Source organism: Cuculus canorus, chromosome 10, assembly GCF_017976375.1.
Source record: "Cuculus canorus isolate bCucCan1 chromosome 10, bCucCan1.pri, whole genome shotgun sequence".
In the NCBI taxonomy this organism is placed as follows: domain Eukaryota; kingdom Metazoa; phylum Chordata; class Aves; order Cuculiformes; family Cuculidae; genus Cuculus; species Cuculus canorus.
The window spans coordinates 282,083-307,003 of NC_071410.1; the positions used below are offsets into that span (position 1 = coordinate 282,083).

Genomic DNA, 24,921 nt, shown 5'->3' on the forward strand with positions numbered 1-24,921 from the left:
CGGGAGATACCGAGCTGGGGCGGGGGCATAGAGCCTGGAAGGGGATATCGGGGCGGGGCAGAGCAGGGAGGGGCGGGGCGGGGCGGGGCGGGGCTGGGCTGGCTGGAGTGGGGCGGGCAGGTGCGGTGGAGCTCGGCGTGCGCGGCCGGGGCAGCCCAGACTTTGTCCCCGGCGGCGCCCCGGTCCCGCTCCGCAGCTCCGCGACGAGGCTCCCGCCGCACGTAAGGACCGCGCTGCCCCCGTCGGGCGCGGTGCTGGCCGTCCCCACGTCGCGGGGGGCGGTTGCCGGGTCCGACCCGGCTGTGCCTTTGTTCGCGTTCCCGAGCGGCGCGGGGGGTCCGGGGAGGGGGCGCAGCCACACAGGCGCTCGAGGGAGCGCAACGCTAAGCCGTGGTGGGTTTTGTGTCGCGATCAAGGCGTATTTTCGAAAGAAAAAGCGACGTTTTGGGAGCATCGAGGGCTGGGGGTGTCCGCGCGGAGCGGCAGCTCCGGGTGCCCCAGGGATCCAGCCCAGACCCCATGGGGCCGCCGGGAGCCCCGGTCGGGCTGCCCGGGACGTCGTCCTGGGTTCTCCCGGCGCCGGGGCACCGGGTCGGCTCCCGGCGGGGCGAGGCGAGCGCTGCCGGGCCCCGGGGGTCGCTCCCCGTGTCGCTCGCCCGGCCGCTCCGCGCTTTGCCCCGCGCCGGTGAAGGAGCGGTGGGAGCATCCCCTCGCCTTCCCGGCAGGGTGTGTGCGCCGGCGGCTTTATGCTCACTCGTGGCTGTCACCGCTGCCGTGCGCTGTCGCGGCGTGCGGGACAACGCGGGCGCCGCTTTCCGCGCTCCTTGCTTCGAAGCCTGCGTGTCGGCACCGAACGAGCGGGTCGGTGAGGGTCGCGGGCAGCGCGGGGCTGGGGGGATGCTCTGCCTTCATTCCCGCTCCGCCGGGGCCGTGCCAGGGGCTTCTCGTACCGAAGCGTCTTCGGGCGTGGGGGCGGGACCTTGTGAAGGGCAGAGCGATGCCGTGTTGATGGACCAAAACCATCTCGGCTTTAGAGAGATCCTTCTTTTTGAGAGAGGAGGAAAAATTTTTTGCAAATCGAGAGTTACTTTCTCTTGGCTTCTCAATTTGATGTCTGTTTGGAGTTGGTAGTACTTGGTTATCATCAGTTTCTGAGGCCAGTACAGCCTGTATGGAATTTGGGAATACCAGTTTGGAAGGTATCTAGTCCGTTGCTGTGTGCTGGAGTTGAATCCCGTATATTTGGTGTCAGATGTTGTAAGAGAATTCCCAGCTTCTCTGGGAAAGCTGTTCCAGCGTAATGCTGTGCTCGCAGCAAGCTGATGGAGTGGCCAGCCCTGCTGCAAATAAACAGGTATATTTGTGTCGCTGTTGCTGAAGACTGGGGAAAATAAGTAATGGGAACCTCTTTACCCAGAACCTTTCTGTTTGAAGTGGTGGTGTGCTGTCATCCCCTTTCTAAAGTTAAAGACAAAGGATTCCTTTAAGCTTTCCTGCTGGATCACATTTTTCTCATTCTCTTGCTTTCTGTTTCCCTGCTGAATGGTTTCTCAGTTGCTGTTTGTGTCTCAGGAGCTGGACATCTATTTTACATGACACTTTGATTATTGGTTACATCCGGCTTGTTATCTTTATCAGTGAATGAGGTTTTCTTAAGCATTTCCATGTGTTTTTTATTTAGTTTGTCATCCATTTTAACCCTAAGCTGCCTTCTTGCCTTTTGGTGCAATTCTCCAGTCCCGTATTGCATCAGTTCCTCCCTCACGCTGATAGTCCCTCAAGCCTGTGTTAACAAAATCAGGTTGCAATGATTTCAGACAATTTCTACAGCTTGCCCCGAGTCTCTCCTGAGAGTGTTTCTGGTACCTATTCGCGCCCAGCTTGGAAGATGGTGAGCGAGCTCCTTACTACGTGATCCAAATCAGGGGGAAAATGAGACTAAGCAAGAAGCCTTGTGCACCCTGTTTGAGATGCGCTCCCTGGCGTATGGAGAGCTGCTCTTTACCAGCAGTCTTTAAAGATGTTACCACTTAAAATCGTTTCACAGTGATTCAGTCGTACTTCTTGGGTGGCTCAGTAGAATAGATATGTTGGCAGCAGTTTGAAATATTAATATGATTGCTCAGGATTATTTCTCTGAGCTTTCTATATGGTCCCGTGAGGTGATTTGGGACTCGGAGGTGGAGAAGGGCTGGTCCTTTGGGATTCCAGCCCATGCGGTAGGTAGGTCCTTCACAGGCTCCCAATGCCCAGAGGAGGCTGTCAGGCAGTGTGGGGAGTTGCAGGTGCCTTGGCCACTGACCTAGCACTGGCTCCGCATTTGTGCCATCTCCTGCTGTGTGGAACCTTGCCAGATTGGCAGTTTTTCCTCAGCGCTGTGGCACAAAGCATTTGGAAGAGCACTACAGCCACAAAAATCCATCTGATTGAACTGTTCCAAGAGAAGCTCGTTTGGTATTGGGGACTTAGTAGCAAGGTATAATCTCTGTCCACCTTGCCCGCTAATTTTGTTACAGGAGTGATTTCCATCTTGTCTCAGAACCCATGGATATTTCAATAGTGATCCCAAAGAGGACTTCTCCCTGATTTCTTCATACTCTCTCAAAATGTCCAGGTTCTTCAAAGCAAGTGGTCCCTTCCAACTTCTGTTTCATTACCTCTGTTGTTTCTTTTCTCCCCAGTAGATGTAAGCTCTGAGAGAGCCTCCACCTCAGACGACGATGGGATCATTTGGGTGGTTGCTGCTTTGCATCCACACACTGTCACCCACACTTGCTGGAGGTGCCTACCGAGTCTATTACCTGGGGATCTGTGAGGTGGACTGGGACTACGCTCCGATGGGAAAGAACGTGCTCACTAACGAGAGCATCACACAGAATCTGTACGTTCAGTTCTGTAAGAATTTAATCTGGTACTGGCTTAAAAGAGATATTTTGTGAGTAATTTCACGCGCGTGTTCTGGGGCATCTGAGCAAGCAAGAGATACGATCAGGTAGGTGTCTGATCTTTATGAGCTTAATGGTTAACTTGTGTTGTAGGAACATAAAATCTGTCCAGGTGCAAAGGCGAATAGTCAGTTTAAGGGAGAAGCCAGGATGGGTGCTGTATGCTGGAGGGAGGTATGAGCCCTCTCTTATGGAGCAGATTGTGTAATGCTCTGTCCCAGGGCTTTATTTTCCTTAGTTCCAGCTGGTGATCACCTTGTGCATCCTGAGGCGGGATGACTTCTCATCTTGTTGTTAATGACTTCACAGAGACAGCTTGTTTTTGTCTAAATGGAATTTCAGGCCTTAGACTGGATGGAACTTCCTGTGTGAAATTTTAGGAGCTGGTTGAGAAATATTTCTGGTTTTGTTACAAAACTAAATCTGGAAACTGCAATAATTACTTTGAGTCACTGCAAAAACAAGTTTTGGTTTTAGCTTTCAAAACACCAGACTTTTTTCTTTGGTTTTTTTCGGTAGTTTATTTTTTTCTTTTTTCTTTTTTTTTTTTTTTTTTTTGCATAACTTTCCACAGCTTTCTAAAGGCACTTGTGCTTCTTCCCCCCTGCCCTCGCCCCCCCATCCCATTTTCTATGGCAAATAACCTGTATATCCTAACCTGTTCTCAGCCATTTACCCCTCCATAATAAATAACACTTGGGTTTATAGATGTCTTTCACAAACAGCACAGCAGGAATAGGAGGGCCTCCCAGGAAAACATCAGAGTTGGTCAGGAAAAGTCTGTTCTCTGGGGCTGAATGGACTTAGGCTAGTTGACAGAAAAAGAACCTCTCCAAAACTGAGGGTTAATGAAGATGTTATCACTGACTCCTGCAGTGGTAACCAATGCTTACTTTCTCCTATAATACACAAAGAGAAGGAAATGAAATTCAAGACCATTAAACTTGAAAGCAATTTAAAAACTGTGCTGTCACTGCAAACAATTATCTAATGGGACTTCTTTGTACAGTGGTTGTGGAAACCATATTGCTAGCAGTAAGAAAAGGTGTTCATATTGATATGAATGGCAAGATCAAAATGCTTGAACAGTTCTTTTTGTTGGGCAGAAGTGGACTTGGGGAGGAAAGAGGCAGATCTACAAAATGCAAGATGAATTATCCATTGCTAACAGTGGCTGTGGGGATGCCTTCGCAAAGGGCTGAACTCTGGATTGTGTAGCTGCAGCCCAGCCCTTCACAGTTTTGCATGACAAGGGCAATGTGTAACATTGTGGTCTCGACTGGAGATGGGAATTGTGTTCCCCTCATTTCCTGCTTGTAGGGTGGCTGATCCTAGAGAGGGAAGGAGGGGTGACCTCTGCATTTGTTGCGTCCAGTCCCGCCAGCACCTGCACTGTGATTCACCTCTTATCTACTCAGAATTGACTAAAAAGAGCAAATACACTCATGGGTTGAACTTTAGTACCTGTATGAGGTTTTAACTCGGGAAGCTGGTTGCCTGCTGGGTCCTGACCTACCCAGCTTGTCTGCCGTTCTACAAGAAATTCAGGACCTGTTTAGTAAAAAATCACCTTTTAGGCTGTGAATTTTGGCCAGACATCTCAGGAGATTGCCCCTGCCTCTGCTTTGTGATGTAGCTGTGAATACCATGGAAGCATTGAAGTGGGTTTCTAAAAGCAAGCAAAGGCAGAAGCAGGCATCAGAAGGGCTTTGTGTCACTCACATGTGACTGGAGGGAAGCATTGCCCTTCACGTTCCTCATTTGCTCTTTGTGTCCATGGGTGAAGAACTGGGACCAGGCTGTGGCGGGGGGCTTGTGGCAGTGGTTCTGAGCTGGCCCCGCTGGGCATCCCATGGCCTTGTTGGGTTTCCCGTGCCCCTGAAGTGGGCACTGCCCATTTCTCAGCGAGTCTGTGCTACCCGTGTTGCGGCAGTTAGAGCTGGGGGAGAGGAAGTTCATGGATGGCTTGGGGCACAGGTGGATTGCTGTAATGCCAAAGCTTTTGGGCTTACCCGTGGAAGCCGTGTGTCAGCGTCACTCACTGTTATCAGCCAGCTGGTTTATATAATGCATGACTCACGGTGCCTTTCCCCTTTCTGAATTACCAGCAAGGCCTCGACCTTCCTCCAGCCTGGCAAAGACAGGGTGGGAAGCACGTACAAGAAATCCATCTATAAGCAGTACACGGACTCCACGTACACCACTGAGATTCCCAAACCCGGCTGGCTGGGGTTCCTGGGGCCTCTCATCCGTGCAGAAGTGGGGGATACCATTAAAGTACACTTAAAAAATTTTGCTAGTCGACCGTACACGATCCATCCTCATGGTGTTTTCTACGAAAAGGACTCTGAAGGTAAATGAGCCCTTGCCATGAAGGAGACGGGCCTTTCTCCCTGGGCGTGTAGGAGTGTGCACTGGGGAGAGATGTCTGTGAAGCCACAGACTGAGTTAGCCCAAAACTGCGTTGCTGGAAAGCAAGGGCACCTTGGTGCTTAGTGGAGTTAGTGGATGTTGGGTTGGCAGGGTCATGGGTCTGGGAGGGGTTTACTGACCTGGGCCCAGATTTCTTGGTTTTAGAAGAAGACCCAAAGCTTGCTAGTGCAGAAAGAAGATAGTTATATTCATTATTTGAAGTGCTGTAGCGTAAGAGTCATGTGTGATGAGTTTCAGGGAGTTCATGAGGACGGTGAGGTATGAGGCCAAAGGACTGCTCTTTGAAGCCACCGTGGAGATCGTTGAGTGGCTGCCTGTGGCACGTTGCAGAGCTGAGGGCAAAGTAGCAACAGGCAGAATGGGAATCATTCTGACTCTGTGATGACCTGTTTACGGGTCAAGTTGCCTTATAGTGACTATGTGCCTCAGTTTCTCTTTGAGAGACTGATAATCAAACACAATTTCAGCCTCAGGGTTGTGAGTCTCGATTTGAAGTCTCCTGCCCAAGTGCAGTGCTCTGCTGAGTGAGACTGGCTCAGTGTAAGGTTACATGTGTGGACATCTCTGCCCTTCTTGAATGGATGTTGTGGTTGCTCAATTGTTCTAGGATCCCTGTACCCCGATATGTCCCCCCAGGATCAGAAGAAGGATGATGCTGTTTTCCCAGGAGGGAATTACACCTATACTTGGACTGTCCCTGAGGATCACAGCCCAACTGCTGATGACCCAAACTGCTTGACCTGGATCTACCACTCTCATATTGATGCTCCAAAGGACATTGCGTCTGGATTAATTGGGCCATTGCTCACATGCAAAAAGGGTAAAAACTCCAAGAGAATGCAGCTGACAGCTGCAATTTCATACTGTGAAGGTTTTGTGGTGACTTAAATGAGGACGGGGTGAGAAGATACTCCAGTGGGGAGCTTCTAGCTTCATGGGAAAATGTTGCATGACTGGAGAAGACAGTACCGGTGTTCTAGCTGAGTTCTGGTCATTATGCTGTCTGTGTCCCTTAGTGACTGGGCAGGGGAGCTTGTAGGCCTCTTGATCTGAGAGAATTGTTTGAATCCATGTTAAATGCAGGAATCTTGTCCAAGACCTAGTTCTTGTAGTAAAGAAACAGGCACTGTGATTCCAGCAGGAGTAAGGACACTGAAAGTGTTGGAGTTCAGCCATTCATTGGCACAGCTGCTTGGGAGCGAGAAACACATTAGCAGCGTTATGTTGGGAAAGAGTGAAGTTGCTATGACTCTGCAGTGAGCTGCGCTAGGATGCTGGGAAAGCATCTGTGTGATTAGTGGTGGTGGTTTCCTCCCCTGACTGATGCCTACTTTTATGAATGGATGGGCATTCATCCATCTTTTTTCCACCCTAGGAATACTGACTGGCAGTTCTCAAAGGCGCCAGGATGTGGACATTGATTTCTTTTTGATGTTCAGTGTGGTGGATGAGAACCTGAGCTGGTATCTGGATGAGAACATTGCATCGTTCTGCACAGACCCAAGCTCCGTAGACAAGGAAGATGAGGAATTCCAAGAGAGCAACAAAATGCACGGTCAGTGTCCTCTTTGTGAAGCCTCTGCCCAGGTGCTCCAGGGGTGTCAGCGCTCCAATATCAGGAGATACGCTTTCTGCTGTTGTGTGCCAGAGTGTGGATGGAGGGGAACAGGGAGACAACAAGCTCTGGGAACGTGTGCTAAGCAAGTGATAGCACAGGGACAGTGCAACTACTCCAGAAACAAGAAGTGTGATTTTGATTTAATGTTTGGCTTGAGTGAGGCTTTGTTAGCTGTTTGGAGGCTTTGAATATGCTTCATGTTAGGAATGACTAGTGGAGCTCAGTCATCCTCAGAGGAGGATGAGTTCTGGTTAGGTCCACCCTCCAAATGTGTCTGTGCTGTGACCTGCTGGCAGGAGCTTGGGAGATCCCTGTTCTGATTTCTGCTTTTGGCTTGGTTGGTCTTGCAGCTATTAACGGTTACGTGTTTGGGAACCTCCCTGAGGTGACGATGTGTGCTGGGGATTACGTTTCCTGGCACCTCTTTGGGATGGGCAATGAAGTTGATGTCCATACAGCCTACTTCCATGGAGAAATGCTCAGTGTTCGAGGCCACAGAACAGATGTGGCCAGCCTCTTCCCAGCCACGTTTGTGACAGCAGACATGATCCCCCATAACCCTGGGAGGTGGCTACTGAGCTGCCAGATCAACGATCACATACAAGGTAAGACAGAGGTTGGAGTATGTCCTGTGCTCCGTGGCCACTCTTTTTTCTCCCAATGTGGGGTCAGTGCCTTCCTTGGGCAGCATTTGCACAAAAAATGTTTCTAGCTGAATGGAGAGATTCCTTGTCTTGTATAAATTGGGGTGGATTGATTACTAGTGTGCAGGCCAGGCTCATTGGGGATGGCTTATACCACTGTTCCACACTGATCAGCAGGGAGGACAATAAAGTTGGTACAGCTAAGCTGAAGCAGTGCCATGCGAGCTCCAGGCCCTCTAAGAGGCACTTGCCTGGTACATCTGAGGACAGCAGGCAGCTCTGTTCGCTCTCTGTCCATAGCAACCAATATCTACAGTGAGAAGGTCTGCTCACCAACACAAAAACCTCCTTGCTGTGGGAGCTGCCGGGCCACCTTTTCCCTGCCATGTGCATTTTTGGGCAAAGGAGGAAACATGGGTAGTGGGTCTGTGTTCATTGCCTGGTCACCCTACCTGAGATGGCCTAAGCATGCATCTCCTCCGCCGTGTCTTGGACAGCTGGAATGGGGGCACTCTATGAAGTCCGGCCCTGTTCTCGGCAAGCTCCGCCGTCCACCCTGGAAGGGAGAGTTCGGAAGTACTACATAGCTGCAAAGGAAGTGCAGTGGGACTACGGACCATCAGGGCTTGACCAAAGGACTGGGAAGCAGCTGAGTGAGGCAGGCAGGTAAGCGAGAGGCTGATAGACTGGGACGGTGTTTGGGGGACTCTCATCTGTGTTAAGGAGGAAAATGGGCAATTTCTTTCTTAACAAAATACATGCCTGGAGTACGTTTTCTGGGAAGGCAGGTCACCTCGTGTGGAATTGTGGGCTGCTGTAGCTCAGCTGTACTGGGAGCAGTTCTAGGATCACAGCCTTGCCCGCGGGCTCCAGGAATCCCAGCTTATGTAGAGCATGAGCTGCCATGTCTGTCTCTGGTCTTCACTTTTGTGTGCTGTGCCTGACCTAGGGAGAGATCCGTATATTCAATGAACTATTGAGAAGGCGTATGTTGCAGCAGACACAGGGTGGCAGAGCGTCCCTGCAGATGTGCTTCGGTGAGCCCTGCTGCAGAAGGTAGTTTCTAGGAAATCCGAAGCTGTGGCTTCGATGACAGCCATCCATTCGACCTCAGATGGCTGTGATAGCAGTTGGCAAGTGGTTTCCTGTTCAGACCTTGGTTAACTGAAACACAGATAATCCCAGCCCTCCATTCCCTTCCTAGGGAAGCTGTTGTAGAGAATGTAGCTCCTTCTGATGGACAGGTAGAAATATGGAGCAGTTAATGATTTACCCCAAGCCACGCAGCAACTCTCTTGCAGACCTTAGAACTGAAAGCTCCTTAGACCTATGAGCTGGACTTGTAGGTAAGCTGCCTCTCCTGCGAGGCATGTTACCTCTGTGTGTTTGGAGAGGGTGGTGGCAGTGGAAGTAAATCTGTTGACAGTTGTTGCTGGGTTTTTTTTCGGTTATGACTGCAGTTGTGCCCTGGCCTCTGAAAAGCACAGTGTTTTAGCGCTGCCTTTCTGTTTACAGCTCTGCAGTTTCTTCACTGCCCTCTTTTGCACATCTTGCACAGAGATGCTGTTCAGACTGATGCCATCAAACCTGGCTCTTTCAGCTGGGGGAGGGCTGCATGCCGGAGGGGCTCCCTTAATGTAATGGGGGAATGAGACTGTAGGATGAAACAGCTTCGCAGAGCCATGTTGTGCTCATTCCAAACCAGAGACACTACCCTTATCAGAAAAGCTGGTTGATTTGGAGATGCTGGTGGCATTGCCAGAGGGATGTGGGAGGGAGCAGGAGAAGAGCAGGACTGATTTTCTTAGAAATGACCTGGCATTTTCTTTTTGCATTTAGCCCTGCAGAGCAGTTTTTCAAGCGCGGCCCCTACCAAATTGGGGGAGTCTATTGGAAGGCGAAGTACGTAGAATATACTGATGAGAGCTTCCGTGAGGAAAAGCAGCGATCAGAAGAAGAGGAACACCTGGGGATACTCGGTAGGAATCATCCAGGAAAGCAGATTCTCTTTTGATGCCATGAGAGCTATGCTGATGTCTTAGTCACCTGTAACTGTGCTCCTGTTCATGGGGCTCGGAGGAGGTTCTCAGCAATTCCGTCTAAGAGTGAGGGGGGCAGACCTGAGATAGTAGGATAGGCAGAATCACTTTTCTGCCAGGCAGCATTCAGTGATAAGTAAGAGTAAGTACTGTGTAAGTAGGCACGATAATGGCCCTACTTAGATATTTCTGACTGAACATCTTCAGGGTGTGCCACAGACCCCACTTGCTCACAGAAAGCTTCCTCTTCCAGTGGGTGCTCTCTCTGTTACGGCCACGTAACAAGGAGGTTGGTGAAGAAAGATGAGGGAGGAAAACAGGGAGCCTGCACACTAGTGCAGGCAAGTGAATTGCCCATGAAGGCTGTGATGTACCCAGTAGAAGCATATAGGTGTGGTCCAATTCCCCACGTCAGCAGTGATGTATTGTCTAATGAGACCAGAAATTAGCAACGGTGATTCCATCAGAGAGCACATGGGGTAAAACACAGACTGGGAGAGAATAGTAGAGAAAGGCAAAAAAGGAGTATAAGCAGCTGAATATTAGTTAAATGGTGGAGTTATGCACGGGAGAGATGCAGGGTAACTGTCAGGAGCTGCCAGTGTCTTGCTGGACCTTGGGAACCAGGGGCAGAAAAGGGCTAGCGTTACCAGCAGCAGCCACATTCCTACAGGAAGATAAGTGACTGAGGGAAAACTTGGATATGACTTTGTAGAAGGAAATGACGAGTATTTTTCACTGGTAAGCTAAACCCACTGAAGACTTAATTGGTGAAAATCCCTGGCCAGATAAACAAGTGACGTCTGTGGAGGGGGAGTTATGTGAACTCATTTGAACTGGCTGATTAAAGCAGATTTGATAAAGCAGCTGGGATGTGTAGAAGAGATACGAGGTCATGAGGGACCAAGCTGCGGAGCAGGGAGCTGCTGCTCATGATGTGCAGTGCAAAGAGCCTGTGCTGCACAGCCCGCACCGGTGGCTCATGCTCTCTGTTGTTGCTCTGAAACACAAACAGCTGGGCTGTGGGGAGGGCTGGGTGTCGGTTATTAGCACCTTGGGTTTTCTTTGTGGGACTGTCACACACCTGCACATGTCTTGGAAGGCTGAGGGGACCTGGTGTAGGTGGGCGAAAGATGCTGGCATTTCAGCCCATTTGGCCATTTTGTTACTCCTTCTGTGAAGGCCTGAAGGCTCTCTGAGTTCTGTGGATCCAAAATGCCTTCAGATGATTCTTCTTAGTCCCGTGCTCCAGCAGTCAGGGCTGGATGGCCTTAGACAGTGGCAGCCTGTGGGGGCATCCACCTTTCTTCTGTGCCTTCTGCTCCCCTTGGCCTGGATTGATGGTGACCCTGGGTTTGCCTGGTTGCCCGGGACATCACTGCGGTGCTGACATGCATTTTCTGCTGTTTGTGTAGGTCCAGTGATCAAAGCCGAAGTTGGAGACACCATACTGGTGACATTTGTTAACAAAGCCTCGTGGCCTTTCAGCATCCAGCCTCACGGAGTGTCCTATGAGAAGGCGTGGGAAGGGATGCGATATCATGATGGTTTGTGGCTCCTTTTCCTGGAGCAGTTCAGTGCTAATGCTGCTGGTGCCTCCACAGCCTGTACCTTCTCTGAGCCGGGAGGGTTCTGTGGCCAGGAGCAACTGGATGTCTTATGGGGGGAAAGTCAGCCTGGTCCCCTCAGCCTGCCTGAGGCCTCGCTGAATGAGCCTTCCCACCGAGCTGGTGTGCAGGGAGGGTACTAGGGAGGTAAAGGTCCAGAGGGGCTGTTTTTGAGATGAAAATTGTAAACCAACGCTCGCAGCATTTCTAGCTGTTTGAGTCCCCATGGGCAAAGGAGAGTGCCAAGTACACTCCAGCTTAGATCACCGCATGCTTCCAACATTTATCTCCCCAGACACAGCTGGTTCTGTGATTTCCCATCGCCATGCCCATCTGCCATGGCACTGGGGGAATTCATGTGGTACTGGGAGTAGCTCCCCATATGCCTTATAAACACGTGTGCATCATGCTTCAGAGGTGCCAGGTGTTCTAGTGGCACGAAGGAAGGAAAGCCCAGTGTGGGTGTAGCTGGTGAGAAGATGTAACCATGTTTGTTCAGAGACCTGGAGGATAACTGTGCTGATCTCTGTGTTGAAGGTCAGTCCCAGAATGGGGTTTCTGTTGCGCCGCTGCACAACTATACGTACCGCTGGACTGTGCCGCAGCATGTTGGGCCCACATCCAGCGACCCTCCCTGCCTGACCTGGATGTACAGCTCAGCTGTGAACCCTGTCAAAGACGCCAGCTCAGGCTTGGTTGGGCCCCTGGTCATCTGCAAGCCGGGCACATTGGATGACAACAACAAACAGGTAAAACGGCTTTCCCATCATGCTCTTAGCAGGTTGTGTTCTTTAGAGAAACAAAGCATCAGCTTCACGTTCATTAAGGAACATAGATAAAGTAAATGTGGAATAGTGTGAGTGCAGAAGAGCCAAATCAAAGCCACGAGGCAGGTTAGCGTTGGGCACCTCGTTCCCAGATTTCCTGTAGGGATCACTGAGGGGTGACAGAACTTCCTCCTGGAGTGTCACTTGGGAATAGTTCTGCTCATGGCAGTGAGTCTAGGGAAGGCAGTAGCTTGAAACACTGGGAAGTGCAAGGCAGGTTAGTGGTGCCTTGTGAAAAGCAGCTGATGCCAGAAAACCACCCCAGCGCCATTCTTGCGGTGGGATCGGAGAGGGGCTGAGAAGCCTGAAAGCAGCCACCAGGAGAGCTTCCAGAGGCGTTTGCTTTCAGTAGAGGCTAAAGTAGGGGTGCAGGAAGGCTCAGCATGATACACAGGGTGGAAATGTGAATCTTCTGAGCAGAGAGGATGATGGATATGCACAGCCCACTCTGTGAAGGAGCTAGGATGGTGATAAAACATCTGCAGGTGTTGAAAGGGTGTAAACAGAACAGAGACAGACTTGTTTGTAAAGGTAGGATGGAAAAAATCACCTGGGGCAGCAATCCTGGCTCCACAATCTTAGGCAACCCTTTAATGAATGCTTAATTGGGAATGGTGTATGGCTGCTCCTCCTGCACCCATGTGCTGCAGACTGGGAATTGCGTAGCCTTCTCTGCAGGGTGTCTTCCTGGGTACAGCTGAGGAACCCGAAGCTGGTATTGGAATGAGTATCTGCACAACACGGGGTTGTTGTTCTAGAGGGAGAACATGCCATGCTTTGGACTGCATTTCTTAGGAGAATTACAATTTTCAAAGATTTAGGGTAATAAAACCTCCCCAGTCCAGGGCTGTGGTAAGAGAAAGGAGGGATGGAGTGTGGCCATCTGCGTACCGCTTGGGCTAGGCTCTGACCTGAGGACTGGCTGGAGCAGGCGGTGAAACCCACACCTGGACACAGCGATGGTGGGGGAAGGAGGCAATGGCTCCATATCCTTTACTAAATTTTGATTGTTTTACACGTGCAAAGTATTATGGAAAATCCACAAGTGGGGCCTCTAATAATGAACGAAAGAGGAACGTTCAACATGAGTGAAAGGGTGGAGCCCTGGCCTTCAAGTGAGTCAGGGGCTAAGATAAAGGGGAGCATAGGAGCCAGGCAAAACGGCTCTGGCTATAGGGAGAGTTAATTAGTGTGTTTAAAAATTAACAGCCATCATTTTGATTATATCTTAGAAAGGGATCGACAAAGAATTTTACCTTCTCTTCAGTGTGTTTGATGAGAACCTCAGCTGGTATTTAAATGCAAACATAAAGTACTATTTGAGAATGGAGGAGAGTGCTGTGAAAAAGGATGATGGCTTCGAGGAATCAAACAGGATGCATGGTAGGACCGGGTACTGCACTTTGTGCAGTGGGAATGAACTGCAGACGTGGGGTGGTGTTCATCCGAAGGCAGAGCTGGGGAGCTGGGGTGGTTGTGCTGTGTGGGCCTGAAATCAAGCGAGGCTGGAGGCAGTGAGTGGGGCACAGCCGCCTCAGGAAGCGTGTCATGGGTGAATAACAAACAAGCTCCGTTTCCACTGGCAGGCGTACCCTGTCAAAGTGCATGCACAAAGTTCATCTCTTGGCTGAGATCTACCTGCAGAGTTAATTGTTTTCTCCTTTCCAGCCATCAATGGACTAATGTTTGGTAACTTGCTTGGGCTGAATGTATGTGAAGGAGACAATGTGTCCTGGCACCTTCTGGGCTTGGGCAGCGAAGCAGATGTCCATGGAGCTGTATTTCAGGGAAACACCCTGCAGATGAATGGGATGCGGAGAGATTCAGCCAGTCTGTTTGCCCACACGTTTGCTACTGCCTTCATGCAACCTGATAACAAGGGTGAGTGCCTGTATGTCTAATGTGGCAGCAGGAAGAGTCTCCTGTTGTAGTATGTGCTCTGTGGCTATTTCTTTAGGACAGTGTAAACTCGTACAGGGTGGGCTGTGCTTTGGATCCTGTTTGGTTCCACTTATGAAGCCACAGCTCCTGTCTTTGCATCTGATTCTGGAGAACAACAGGAGATACAGGATCGCGTCACATGTCGCAGGCTGATTCTCTAGGCAACCACTTCCCATTAAACATTTGTAGTAACAGCCCTCATGGACGCGGCTGCCGGTGACCTGTAGAAAAGTGCAAACATGTCTTTCAGAATACAGTAGCAGAGAGTTGCCAGAGCTTAGCTCCCCCATCCAGGGCTTGTGCAGATTTACATTTATGATGGACCGCAGTCTTCCCAGTTTGCAGAATGGCCACAGAATACCATGTCTCATTCACACAATGTGATGGCGTCAGCTGCTTGTTGTCTTCTCCCCTTTGGTGTTCACAGGCTGGATCTTGTACTTAACCAGCATCTCAACAGCAGTAGTATGGTTGTGTCACTGTACTGGTTTCTTCACTTAGATCTACTAAGCTGGTTATTATGTTGGAAAACTTAGAGGATTTTTGTGTAGTACTTTGTTGTGCCATTCCTGCTTGGTTTCTCTAACAACTCCTTTTAATCTTGGCCTGTGGCAACCAAGCCCCTTAAACAAGCACCAAGACACAACGCAACCGATGTTGGCCACGTTTCAAGCTCAGCATGGGAACCAGCTGCTTCCTGGGATCTTTAAGAGCAGCTGATTTCTTGTTTGTGCTGCCTCCCTCAGGGACTTTTGAGATCTACTGCCAGACGGCCAATCATTACCAGGCTGGGATGAGGGAACGCTACTCCGTTTCCAAGTGTGGAGAAAGGGATCCTGCCCCTGCCCTTCAGTACAAAGGGGTGCGGACATACTACATCGTGGCAGAGGAGGTGGTGTGGGACTACGCACCTGACCGGAACTGGGAGAGGGAACGGCACAACCATTCTGCAGAGAGGTAGAGTCCTCCTGGGGAAGCCTGTGGCAAGGTTTCTCAGTAGACCTTGGGGAAACCTGTTCAAGCATCTTGGCCATCTTGTGGCACAGTGCATGTGCTGTGGCTGGTTGGGCTGTGGCTGGGAGTTGCAGTCCCCTGTGCTGCTGCATCCACCTCTGCAGCCAGAGCAGGGCTGGGAACCCCCCCTGCCACGGGTTAGTTGGTCATTCCCTGTGGGTTTTCAGGTATCTCAGCATTCATTTTGCTTTTCTCAGCTATGCCGATGTGTTTTTGAGCAATGAGAATGGACTACTTGGCTCCAGGTACAAGAAAGCAGTGTACAGAGAGTACACCGATGGGACTTTCCAGACTCCCAAGACCAGGGGAAATGGTGACGAACACCTGGGAATACTGGGTAAGTATGTGTGCAGAGGGTGCATCTTCCACTCACACAGTGCGGGGACTTGGCCTGTAGAGCCTCAGTGGCTGAGGAATGTAGTCTGAAGGCTTCCTAGTACTCAGGCATCCTCTGTGTGTACAAGTGAGGAGAAGTTCAGCCACCCTTCTGTGCAGCTCTGCCAGCTTTGGAGACAGCACTAAAGAGGGTTCCAAGCACAGCTCGTGGCAGAGAAGACCAGGTTCTCTTGCCTGCCTTTGTGCCAGCACTCTTGCATCTCTCAGGCAAAGCATTTTCCACACCTGCATTTCTGTCACTGTAGAACAGAAATAACTGCTAGTTTATAGAGAGCAGTCCAAGAGATGTTGGTGAAAATCTGTAGCTGTGAGAGAAATGCTTCTGGGGTGAAAGAAGGCAGGCCTAGGAAGTGGAGAAGCACATTACAGCAACCAATGGGTGTTTGGGCAGACACAGCTCTGGTATGAACCCAGAACTGTGAGTGGTGCCAGAGCAGCCAGGCTGAGGCACTCTGTGCTGTTCAAAATAGGCTGCAGGCTCTGGTTTGTGATGCTGTCAGTCCAAATTGAATATTTCTACATTTTTTGAAACCAGCAGCAAGGCACGATTGAGATGCTGTGAGATTCAGATATCAAGCCTCGGTTATACTAGGCACAGGTAAAATACGTAACTGCCTTCATTTCCCTCATGGTGATACTCACAATCTGGATTTCTAAGACTTGAATTGGGACTGAACTCCAATTATCTTTTTGGGAGGCAGGGATAAGGTAGAGAAGAGAGAAGGGATCATCATAAATCTTATAAGGGAATCTCTGGGAAGAAGATGAGAGAGAGGTGGGGTATCCTCAGGAGATCCGTTGACAATTTGTGCTGGTCTTGGAGTAATTATTCCTGTCTCAAGGTCCATTCCTGTGGGCGGAAGTGGGAGATATTCTCAACATCGTGTTTAAGAACAATGCCACACGACCCTACTCCATTCATGCCCATGGGGTGCTGGAAAGGGAGACAGGACAGCCGCAAGTGGCAAACCCTGGTAAGGCACTGACATGTCTGGCTGTTCACCCGTATGGGCGTATGAAGACAGTCTTAGCCTGCTGAAGCCGACTGGTTTCCTTCATTAGGCTTAGAAGTACTTGTTTTCATGTGGTGGGGAACTAGAAGTGAACAATAACTACAGGTTATTGTGGTTCACAGGTTCACTGTGGTTTAGTGATATCATTTGTGTGGGAGTGGCAGCCTGGGGAGTTCATGCTCTGCCCTGGCTTCCGGGTGACGCGCAGCACAAACTTTTCCATATGTGGCCTCCTCCGTGCGACCTAAGGACCGGGGTCTTCCTGGGGGAAAGAGAAAGATGATGGCAGTTCACAGCTCGCTCGGCCCTGGAAGCCCTGCGCTGACAGCCCGCAGTGGGGCAGCCTGCCCCTTTTCTCTGGGCCCCACACCCTAGTAACGTGCACAATGGTATGGAAACTGAATGAAGTAGGAGAAACACACCATTTCTTGCCAAGCACTGACTGCAGTCACATTTGTTCCACAGCCCAGGTGCCAGTTTGTATAATTCCTGGTCCCCCCAAAGCTTCTGCAGGCTGTCAAAGCTATAAACGAGTTTGCAGTCAGATGACATCTTTCTGAAATGTCATTATGCAAAACAGTAATTTTAAAAACTAATTTGAATGAACAACATAAATATACTTCAAAGGGACGAGAGAGCATCTCACACTCCATCTGTACTGGAGAGAGGTGGACTTGCCTTGGTGAGGTCCAGTCTCTGAGACAGCAGATAGGACAGGGTTGTGCTGTGCCAGACAGCGAATGCACCTTTGCTTGTGTGAGGGGAGCTGCCATCCTGCTTTTCAGTGTTTGGGGAAAGAGGATGCAATGTCCAGCAAAAAGCAGGACAGAATTAATGTTTTGGAGATGGGATCTTCTTGGTTTTTTTTGCTGTGTCTGCTGTGTGTCTCCCTGGTGTAAAGGTGCTTCTCTGCTGCACAGGTGACATTGTGACGTACCAATGGGAAGTGCCTGAGAGGGCTGGGCCAGGGCCAAACGATTCCGCCTGTGTTCCTTGGATCTACTACTCTGCAGTGGACCCAGTAAAGGTAATATAGAAGTGAGAACCAGAAAAGCCTGGTAAGAGCAATTCTTCACCCTCTCTAGAAAACAATGTGAGCTGGGTACGATTTAGAGACTGGACCAGCCGAGAGATGGAAGAATCACCTGGTGACGCCTCCAGTGTCCTCCTGGGAGAGGAAATGCTCCAGATTGTCCTGATGTTTGCCCTTATTTTTTACTAACACAAACCTTCATAAAACAATTCTACTGTCTCCTTGACACCAGCCTTCCTTCAATTATTTGCAGGATATGAGAACGTGTCTCTGTAAGCCATGGTTTCTATTAGTAGGAGCCATAAGGCTAATCAAGAAAGACAGAATTGTCCAAAATTAGGCCCCTGGATAAAGCAGGGGGATTTGAGCGTTGCTAGGATCAATTGTCATAGCACTGATTTCGCAGGGAATCAACCAGCGATGAACCCTCCCATTCAACCCAGAGATCATTGCCTTTTTATTTGTAGTTGCAGATGATTTTGCAGCCACAGAGCAGAGAATATTTTGATACCATTCGTATTTATGACTTGGATTTGCATTCATAAGAGCATGTATAGTCTGTGTTCTCAGGCTTTGGATGGTGATTCTCACCAATGGGGAGGACTGACACTGCAGTACCCTTAGTTTTAAGTGGGGCGATGCAGGGAACAGAAATGATGGTTGCTGAGAGGCAAAGAGTGGGGTGCACCAGATGGTGAGAAGAATATTGCCTCAGAGGTTGTTCTCCTTCCTTCTGGTTAGGATATGTACAGTGGTCTGATCGGGCCCCTGAAGATCTGCCGGAGAGGGGCACTGCAGGCTGATGGGATCAGGAAGGATATGAAGAGGGAGTTTGCTCTGCTGTTCCTCGTTTTTGATGAAAATCGGTCCTGGTACTTGGAAGAGAATGTGGAACATTACAGTAAGGGAAATCATGGTGAGATCAGCCTGCTGGATGACAGATTTGTGGAAAGCAACAAAATGCACGGTAATGCCTGTTATCCATTATTGTCTATGCAGTGTTGATGTTGATTCTGTGACCTCTAGAATTAGGCAGCCACCCATACCCAAGAGCCTGGCTCCTAGTGATTGCCCTCATCCTTTCCCATTGTCAGTGGCACAAATGGAACGAAACTGTCTGCTGTTCTCCATATTGCAGCACATACAGGACACAAATCTTTTATCCATAGTCAAGGCTGATTGTTGTGGGTGCCCCTGTCAGGAGGAATAGCAAGAGACAGGCCAGAGAGGTTAATATCTGAGTGACTCGAGACAGGAAATAAAATTGAATGGGAAATTACCCTGTCAGACTGATCTTAATCTGTTCCTCATGGGACCTTTAGACTATGTTAGATTTAAAATTAATCAACTGAGCTATGTGACTGCAGTGCGTGGCTCTGTTGTTTTAGATGGTTTCCGAACAGCTATTTCTGCCATTGTAAAGTGATCATGTTTTTCAAAATTAATGTTATTTGTGTTAGTTTTCCCTCCCTATTAAATCTGGATCTGTCTAAAGTATTCTCTACAAAACGAGTCCCCTGGCAGTTGTAGAGATAAGAATAGTGAAGAGTTGTGTTATGTGTACTGTCAGTCCTGCTGGTTCCATGCAGGTGGAACAAGGAATCTCCAAACACCCCTGTCCATTGGTATAATTGTTAACCGAATATTACAGCTAGCAAAACCAACACGCTGAGAGTGGATGCTTTTTTTGGTCTACAGAAAGTGCCTGTATTGGATTTGGGACCAAAACACTGGTGTTGCTACCCGCATTTGCGGTCAAAGCAGCTTTCTTTCTTGCTGCACCAATTAGGAAATAGAGCCCTGCCATGGAGCAGTTTTAAAGCGATCAGGGTGCAATGTGTACAGCCAGCATGAGACTTGTAGAATGACAGGGTTGCCTGTTGGCAGGATTTACCTGTTTTCACTGTTTAGCAAGTAAATTTTTCAGAGATATATGTGGATATAGATATATAGGTATTTCCCTGTCACTGGGCTAAGAAGGCCATTTTTATACATCTTGGCTTTTAGAAATGACCATCTCTACTGGCTGGCTGCAGGTTTTCAGCAAGAGGTATTTTTTGAGATTTATTTGAGCTGAGCTACAGCATGGCCTTGGGTGCAAGCCAATTGACTTTTCCTGTCTGTTAATGGAGGGGATGAATAGTTCAGCTGGAGGGAGACTGCCAGACTTTTTGGGGGGACTGTAATCTGGAAGACACTAACTGCTGGTGCACCGGTTGCTGTATGAGCTCTCTAGCATCTAACTTGCCCTGCATGTTCTTCCTCTGAGATGGTTCAGCATTGTTACCATTTCAATAACAGCCTTTTCTGCTCTGTCTTGATGTTGTTTACTGCACAGCAATCAATGGGAGGCTCTATGCAACCTTGCCTGGGCTGACCATGTTCCAGGGAGAGTGGGTGAACTGGTACCTGCTGGGAATGGGGCAGGAGATTGATATCCACACAGTCCATTTCCACGCTGAGACCTTCATATACAGGGTAAGAACATCCTGCTGCTGGTAAAGCAGCCACTGACCACCAACATCACTTTTGCTTGGCTCTGGAGTTGAACTCCACAATGACTCCACAGTGACTTCACCCAGCTAGGAAGGGGACGTCATTTTCCATGTCTCAATCTGACTCACTGATCCTCTGTGTTGTGCTAGTGGGTCTAGCTAACCCTTCTTAGGATGGGGCATTGCCAGATGGTTTTTACTTTCCCAGCTGCAGCCCTGGAGCTGCTCTTAGAAATCGTTTTTTGAGCTTCTAAAAGCTGTGGTAGCACTGAAGTGTTCTCCAGTGACACCAGTGGGTTTTTCTTTCTGAAAAGACATGCAGAGCACTACATGCTGACAGCCTCCCTTTCCTTTGACAGAATGGCAAAAGCTACAGAGCAGATGTTGTGGATCTGTTCCCTGGGACCTTTGAAACGGTAGAGATGTTGGTTGGAAACCCTGGGACATGGCTGCTTCACTGCCACGTGTCTGATCATATCCATGCTGGCATGGAGATAGTCTTCACAGTCTTGCCCAGACCAGGTAGGCAGTTATCATTGACTGGTACCACAAAACATCTGACAGCACTTTCTACAATCGCTGCTGAATTCTGAGTGTTTGCATTACACTTGCAACTCTTTTATGTACCATAAACAGCCAGTTAATTGGGAAGAAAATTACTTAAGTAATATGCATTTAAAATGTTCCCTTTGAATATGGTAATACTTGCAGCTGGAATTAATAACACATTGATTTCTGGGGTTTACATTGCCTGTGTTATTATTATAAGTTTTATTTTAGCTTGTGTCTGAGCAGCCGTACCCAGCCGTGAGTGAGTAATTGTTCTTCCTGAGAATATCACCTCTAATCCAAATGTACTCCCTAAGGCTTCTCATTTCACCAGGAAACCCTGGAAGGTTCTCAAAGGCGAGAGACACTCTCTGCTGGGCCTGGCTGCCACGGAATTAATTTTCTTTGCAGCAGCCCATACGGTGCCATGTTTTAGATGTGTTAGCTGCACAGAGTTGGTAACACCAATGCTGGAGCTATTGCTGAGCACAGCATCAAGGTCTCCTCTGTTTCTCACTCAGTGGGCTGGGGCACGCTAGGAGCACGGAGAGATTAAGCATGGACAGCTGACCCGGCTTGCCCAAGAGGTGTTCCATGCTATATAACATCATGCTCAGCGAAAAAAATGAGGGAAGTGTTTCCAAAATATCTGTTGTTCAGGGCCTGGCTGTGCCTCCAGCTTCTGATGGCAAGTAATTGCTTTTGCATCACTTGTTTTTGGTGGTTTCCCCCCACTTCACTTATGCAATTGTCTTTATCTTGAGCCACAGTTGTTATTTCCCTGCTTTCACCCTTCCGATTCCCTCCCCTATCCTGCTTAGGGGTGAGTGAGTGGCCCTGCTTGCCATGTGCTCAGAGACCGTGACTGTGCTTTTCTCCCAAAGGCCGAAGCAGGTTGTATGGCAGGGGTGGGTCTTCTCTCCAGCAGGTAACGCAAAAAGCTGTTAGTGTGACAGAGGAAACATTGAGGGGAGAAAAGAAATTCTGCAAGCTGTTGAAAACCATGCTGCCTCTGAATACGATCCTTCCCAAACATGCTGTACTCTGGGCTCTCTGCTTATTCAACCCAGCACTCTCTCACCTTCTCTTTGTTTCCTTTCAGAGCCAGTGCTTGAAGTCGTAAACTACAGTGCAGGTACAGTGTGTGTCACGCTGCTGAGTACTGACTGTGTGGGGGAGTCAGATGAGTGAGGTCTCTGTGCTGCGGGGAGAGGTAGATCTGTGGAAGGGAAGGGAGGAGCACAAACACCCCTGACAGCCTCACCTCTGTCAGGCTGAGGCCTGGCTGCTGATGGGTAGTCTGTTTATCTGTCCTTCAAATGTCTGTGCTCTGGTGATAAAAGTAGGGCAGTTGGGCTTGTTAGGCTTGTTTTGATCATGCTAGGTCAAAAAAATTCCATGGCCTCACATCCTCCTGCACTTGCTATGTATGGATTGACCTTCAGAGGAGAGGGCAAGCTTAGGAACTGGCAGAGATTCAAAGGGTTTTCAAGGCTAGTGTTGCAAAGGAGGTGATTTTCCTTATCCCTGTCAATGAAAGACCAAGAGGCCCCTAAGGTGAGTTGTCTTCCCTTCCTGGACTGTCAGTGACTGTGGACTTTTCACATTCACCATTCCCAGCTGAAGGGACTGAGTCAAGATGCCAACAAGCACATCTGCTTCCTGGTCTGCTCTTTGCCCGAGAACAGAGCCCTGAGTGCTGCCCTGGGTCTCCTGGGTATTTTAAAGAACAGATATGAGAAGACATTTGGTTGAGCAGCACCAGGGAGAAGGGAAGGAGATAAGTTTCCTTTAAAATTTTCTGGGGTAGAAGTCTGAATAGTTTGTGGTGGTAACTTCTTCCTCTGATTCTTCATTTTTCTCCCCAACTCCATTTTTCAGCTGTTATGAGTAAACTCAGATGGGTGAAAATACACCCATCTACCTGCAGCTCTTCAGTCTTTCTCTACCAAACTTAAAATCATTGCCTTACTGACACTGTGATCCTCACTCAGGATGGGTGTAAAGAGGAGCAGGAAATGCATCAGAGCAGTAGTGACAGCATGAAATCATTCAGTTTTGTACCATACTCAGGCCTCAGCCTGTGTGGGCTTACTAGGCAGAAACCTCCATTGATGGTTGTTACCTGTGTGAACAGCCGCTCTGCTTAAGAGGCTTCTGATACCTTGGCATGGAAGCATAAGGGAGCTCTGGACCTGAAGTGACTCACCATGGGCATGACTGAGCCAGTGCGCTCTGAGAAGTGGTGCTCAGGACAGCAGCCATGGGCAGGCAGAGCTGGGAGCAGGTTGGAGAACTCACAACAGCCCCAGTCTGTTCTCATCTCCATTCTTCTGTTCCTAGCCTAGCCACTGGCTCCCCACGAGCCTCGGATCACCTCCCTCATGAGTGGGGACAGCACTGATTAGCTGATGGGGCTGAATAGCTGTGAGGCACTGTGAGGTCCTGGGGTGGAGCGGGTTGAGGAAAGAACTGTTCATTCTTAAATTTGTGTGTGACCTCAGGGATGAGGGACTGTTGGATGGATGGTAACTGGGTCTCCTTTGACTTGCTTTGATTGTGTTGGGTCTGTCTTTTCCTCCTTTTCTATATTTCTCAGAACCTTTCAGTTCAGTTGTGGCATTTCTGGCTCTCACTCGAACTGTCTTTTTGTTTGTTTCTCAGAGTTGCCATCTGAGGATAATGATGAGTCGGAAAAGATCATGCTTTTTGGAGCTAAGTTGCCGCAAGGGCAGATAGAGGCCACAGTCATCGCTCTATCTGTTGTAGGAATAGTGCTCTTCCTGGTCGCCTGCTTCCTCTTGGGAATGGTCATCTATCTTGAGAGACAAAAGAGGTTAAGACGCAATCGGAGGTCCATCCTGGATGATGGATTCAAACTCATGTCTAAAAAGAATTCGGGACTATAAAAGCTATAAAATAAGTAGGAACTTCTGGCTGTGTGATTGGAGCAGATGCTGGATCGTTGTCCACAGCAAAGATTTTGGGATATCATTTCAATCGTACACTAGATATCGAGAAGCCAAGGAGGCAAAACTGGAGCCATGACCTCCTCATGTATCCTCCTCAGCACTCTGTAAAGAAAACGTCCATCCGGGAGAGATCTGAGGGCCCTTTTAACTGACTGGCTGAAGACGAGTAACAAGAGTAAAAAGGTTCTTCTAAAACACTCCTCTTCCCCAAGAAAGAGAGACCTTTTCCCTGTTTTTTTCCCCTTCAGAACAGCTCCTCTTGGTCTGTCTCAGCAGATGAGCTCAGGCCAGATTCCTATCTTGCGCCGCTGCCAGAACTGCGTTGGGAATTGTCTCCCAAGAAACTGTGAGCCTTTAAAGTAATTAATCTGAAGGAGGAAGATAATATTTTCATTTTTGTGAATCAATTAATAATACATAAGAGAAGATGTTAATTTAGATTTGGATTGCTGTTTCTTGATGAGTAGCGGGACAGATGCAAATACAAGGCAGCACATTTCGCAGTGTCCCAAGCTCCACCAAGGACCATGACCACCGCTGTGCCTTGCTATGACACATTCTACTCTTGGCACCCTGTGTTGTGTGCTCTGATACGGAGCATCCTGTGTCTTGTGCTGGGACGAGAAGCAGCTTTTCCAAGCACTGCATAGCATCCTGGTGACCTCCTTGCATCGTAGCCCTGTTGCTCTGTGCCTGTGCAGCATCAGGGCCAGGGACACTGTGACATTCTCTGATGTGGTTTGCTCTTTCTCGCAAATACATTTCCTTGATGTTGTCTCCAGAGTTGAGCTGTTGCCACGCTGCTACTGAGCCGTGCCAAAGGATCGCTCCTGTGTGAGCTGGAGTTCATGGCTGGGGCAGGATAACTCGGGGAGTGCCTCCCGTGTCATAGCACAGTGGTGGTTTTGGCCACACAAATGTGGCAACAGTGAAGGAGGAGAAAGCTGAGGAGGTGCCAGTGGAGCTGAGCAGCGTGAAGCAAATCAGCCTCTGTCTGTGGAGTGGGAGGTCGTGCAGCCCGAGATAAGGAACTGCGTGCCAGAACAAGGGGTGGTGCTTCTGACAGCACAGAGTAGCAGGCGTTGGAGAGGCCTATCCTGATAAATAAATGTTTATGGCGTGTTGCTGTCTGTTGAACCCTCTGCTGCCAGTCATAGTCCCTGTGAGGAGAGGAGCTGGGTGCCAGAGAGCCTACTTGGAGACATGAGGGGAGGGGATATGGTGCCTCCCCTTTAGTTCCAGGGGTGCCTTTGGGCTGGGGTCTGGCAGCTCCTGATGCCAGCCAGGAGCCAGACTGGGGTGGGGGTGTGGCTGGAGGCTAATCCCGGAGCTGTGCAGCCCACCTCACCGGCTGTGGCAGCCCTCATCCAGCAGCAGCCATGCCCACACGCATCA

General features: G+C 49.4%; 1 protein-coding gene across 6 annotated transcripts; it reads left to right on the forward strand.

Moving 5' to 3' along the window:
* The first annotated feature begins 85 nt into the window (after positions 1-85).
* On the forward strand, positions 86-24,719 carry HEPH (hephaestin). 6 transcript variants are annotated; one of them, XM_054075247.1, is made up of 21 exons: positions 86-221; positions 2,682-2,881; positions 5,054-5,298; positions 5,986-6,198; positions 6,754-6,933; positions 7,347-7,601; positions 8,138-8,306; positions 9,480-9,619; positions 11,095-11,226; positions 11,824-12,035; positions 13,346-13,496; positions 13,782-13,994; positions 14,801-15,011; positions 15,266-15,405; positions 16,307-16,438; positions 17,398-17,504; positions 18,252-18,477; positions 19,849-19,988; positions 20,365-20,527; positions 21,657-21,689; positions 23,219-24,718. In XM_054075247.1, exons 2-21 carry the CDS (start codon positions 2,721-2,723, stop codon positions 23,461-23,463), a joined length of 3,468 nt encoding a protein of 1,155 aa, XP_053931222.1. In that variant the 5' UTR covers positions 86-221; positions 2,682-2,720; the 3' UTR covers positions 23,464-24,718. The 6 variants fall into 6 exon arrangements, with proteins under 6 accessions (XP_053931222.1, XP_053931223.1, XP_053931221.1 ...); XM_054075248.1 differs by having other exon boundaries at positions 92-221; positions 2,685-2,881; positions 23,219-24,719; XM_054075246.1 differs by lacking the exon at positions 86-221 and adding an exon at positions 1,204-1,354 and having other exon boundaries at positions 23,219-24,719.
* Positions 24,720-24,921: the final 202 nt, after the last annotated feature.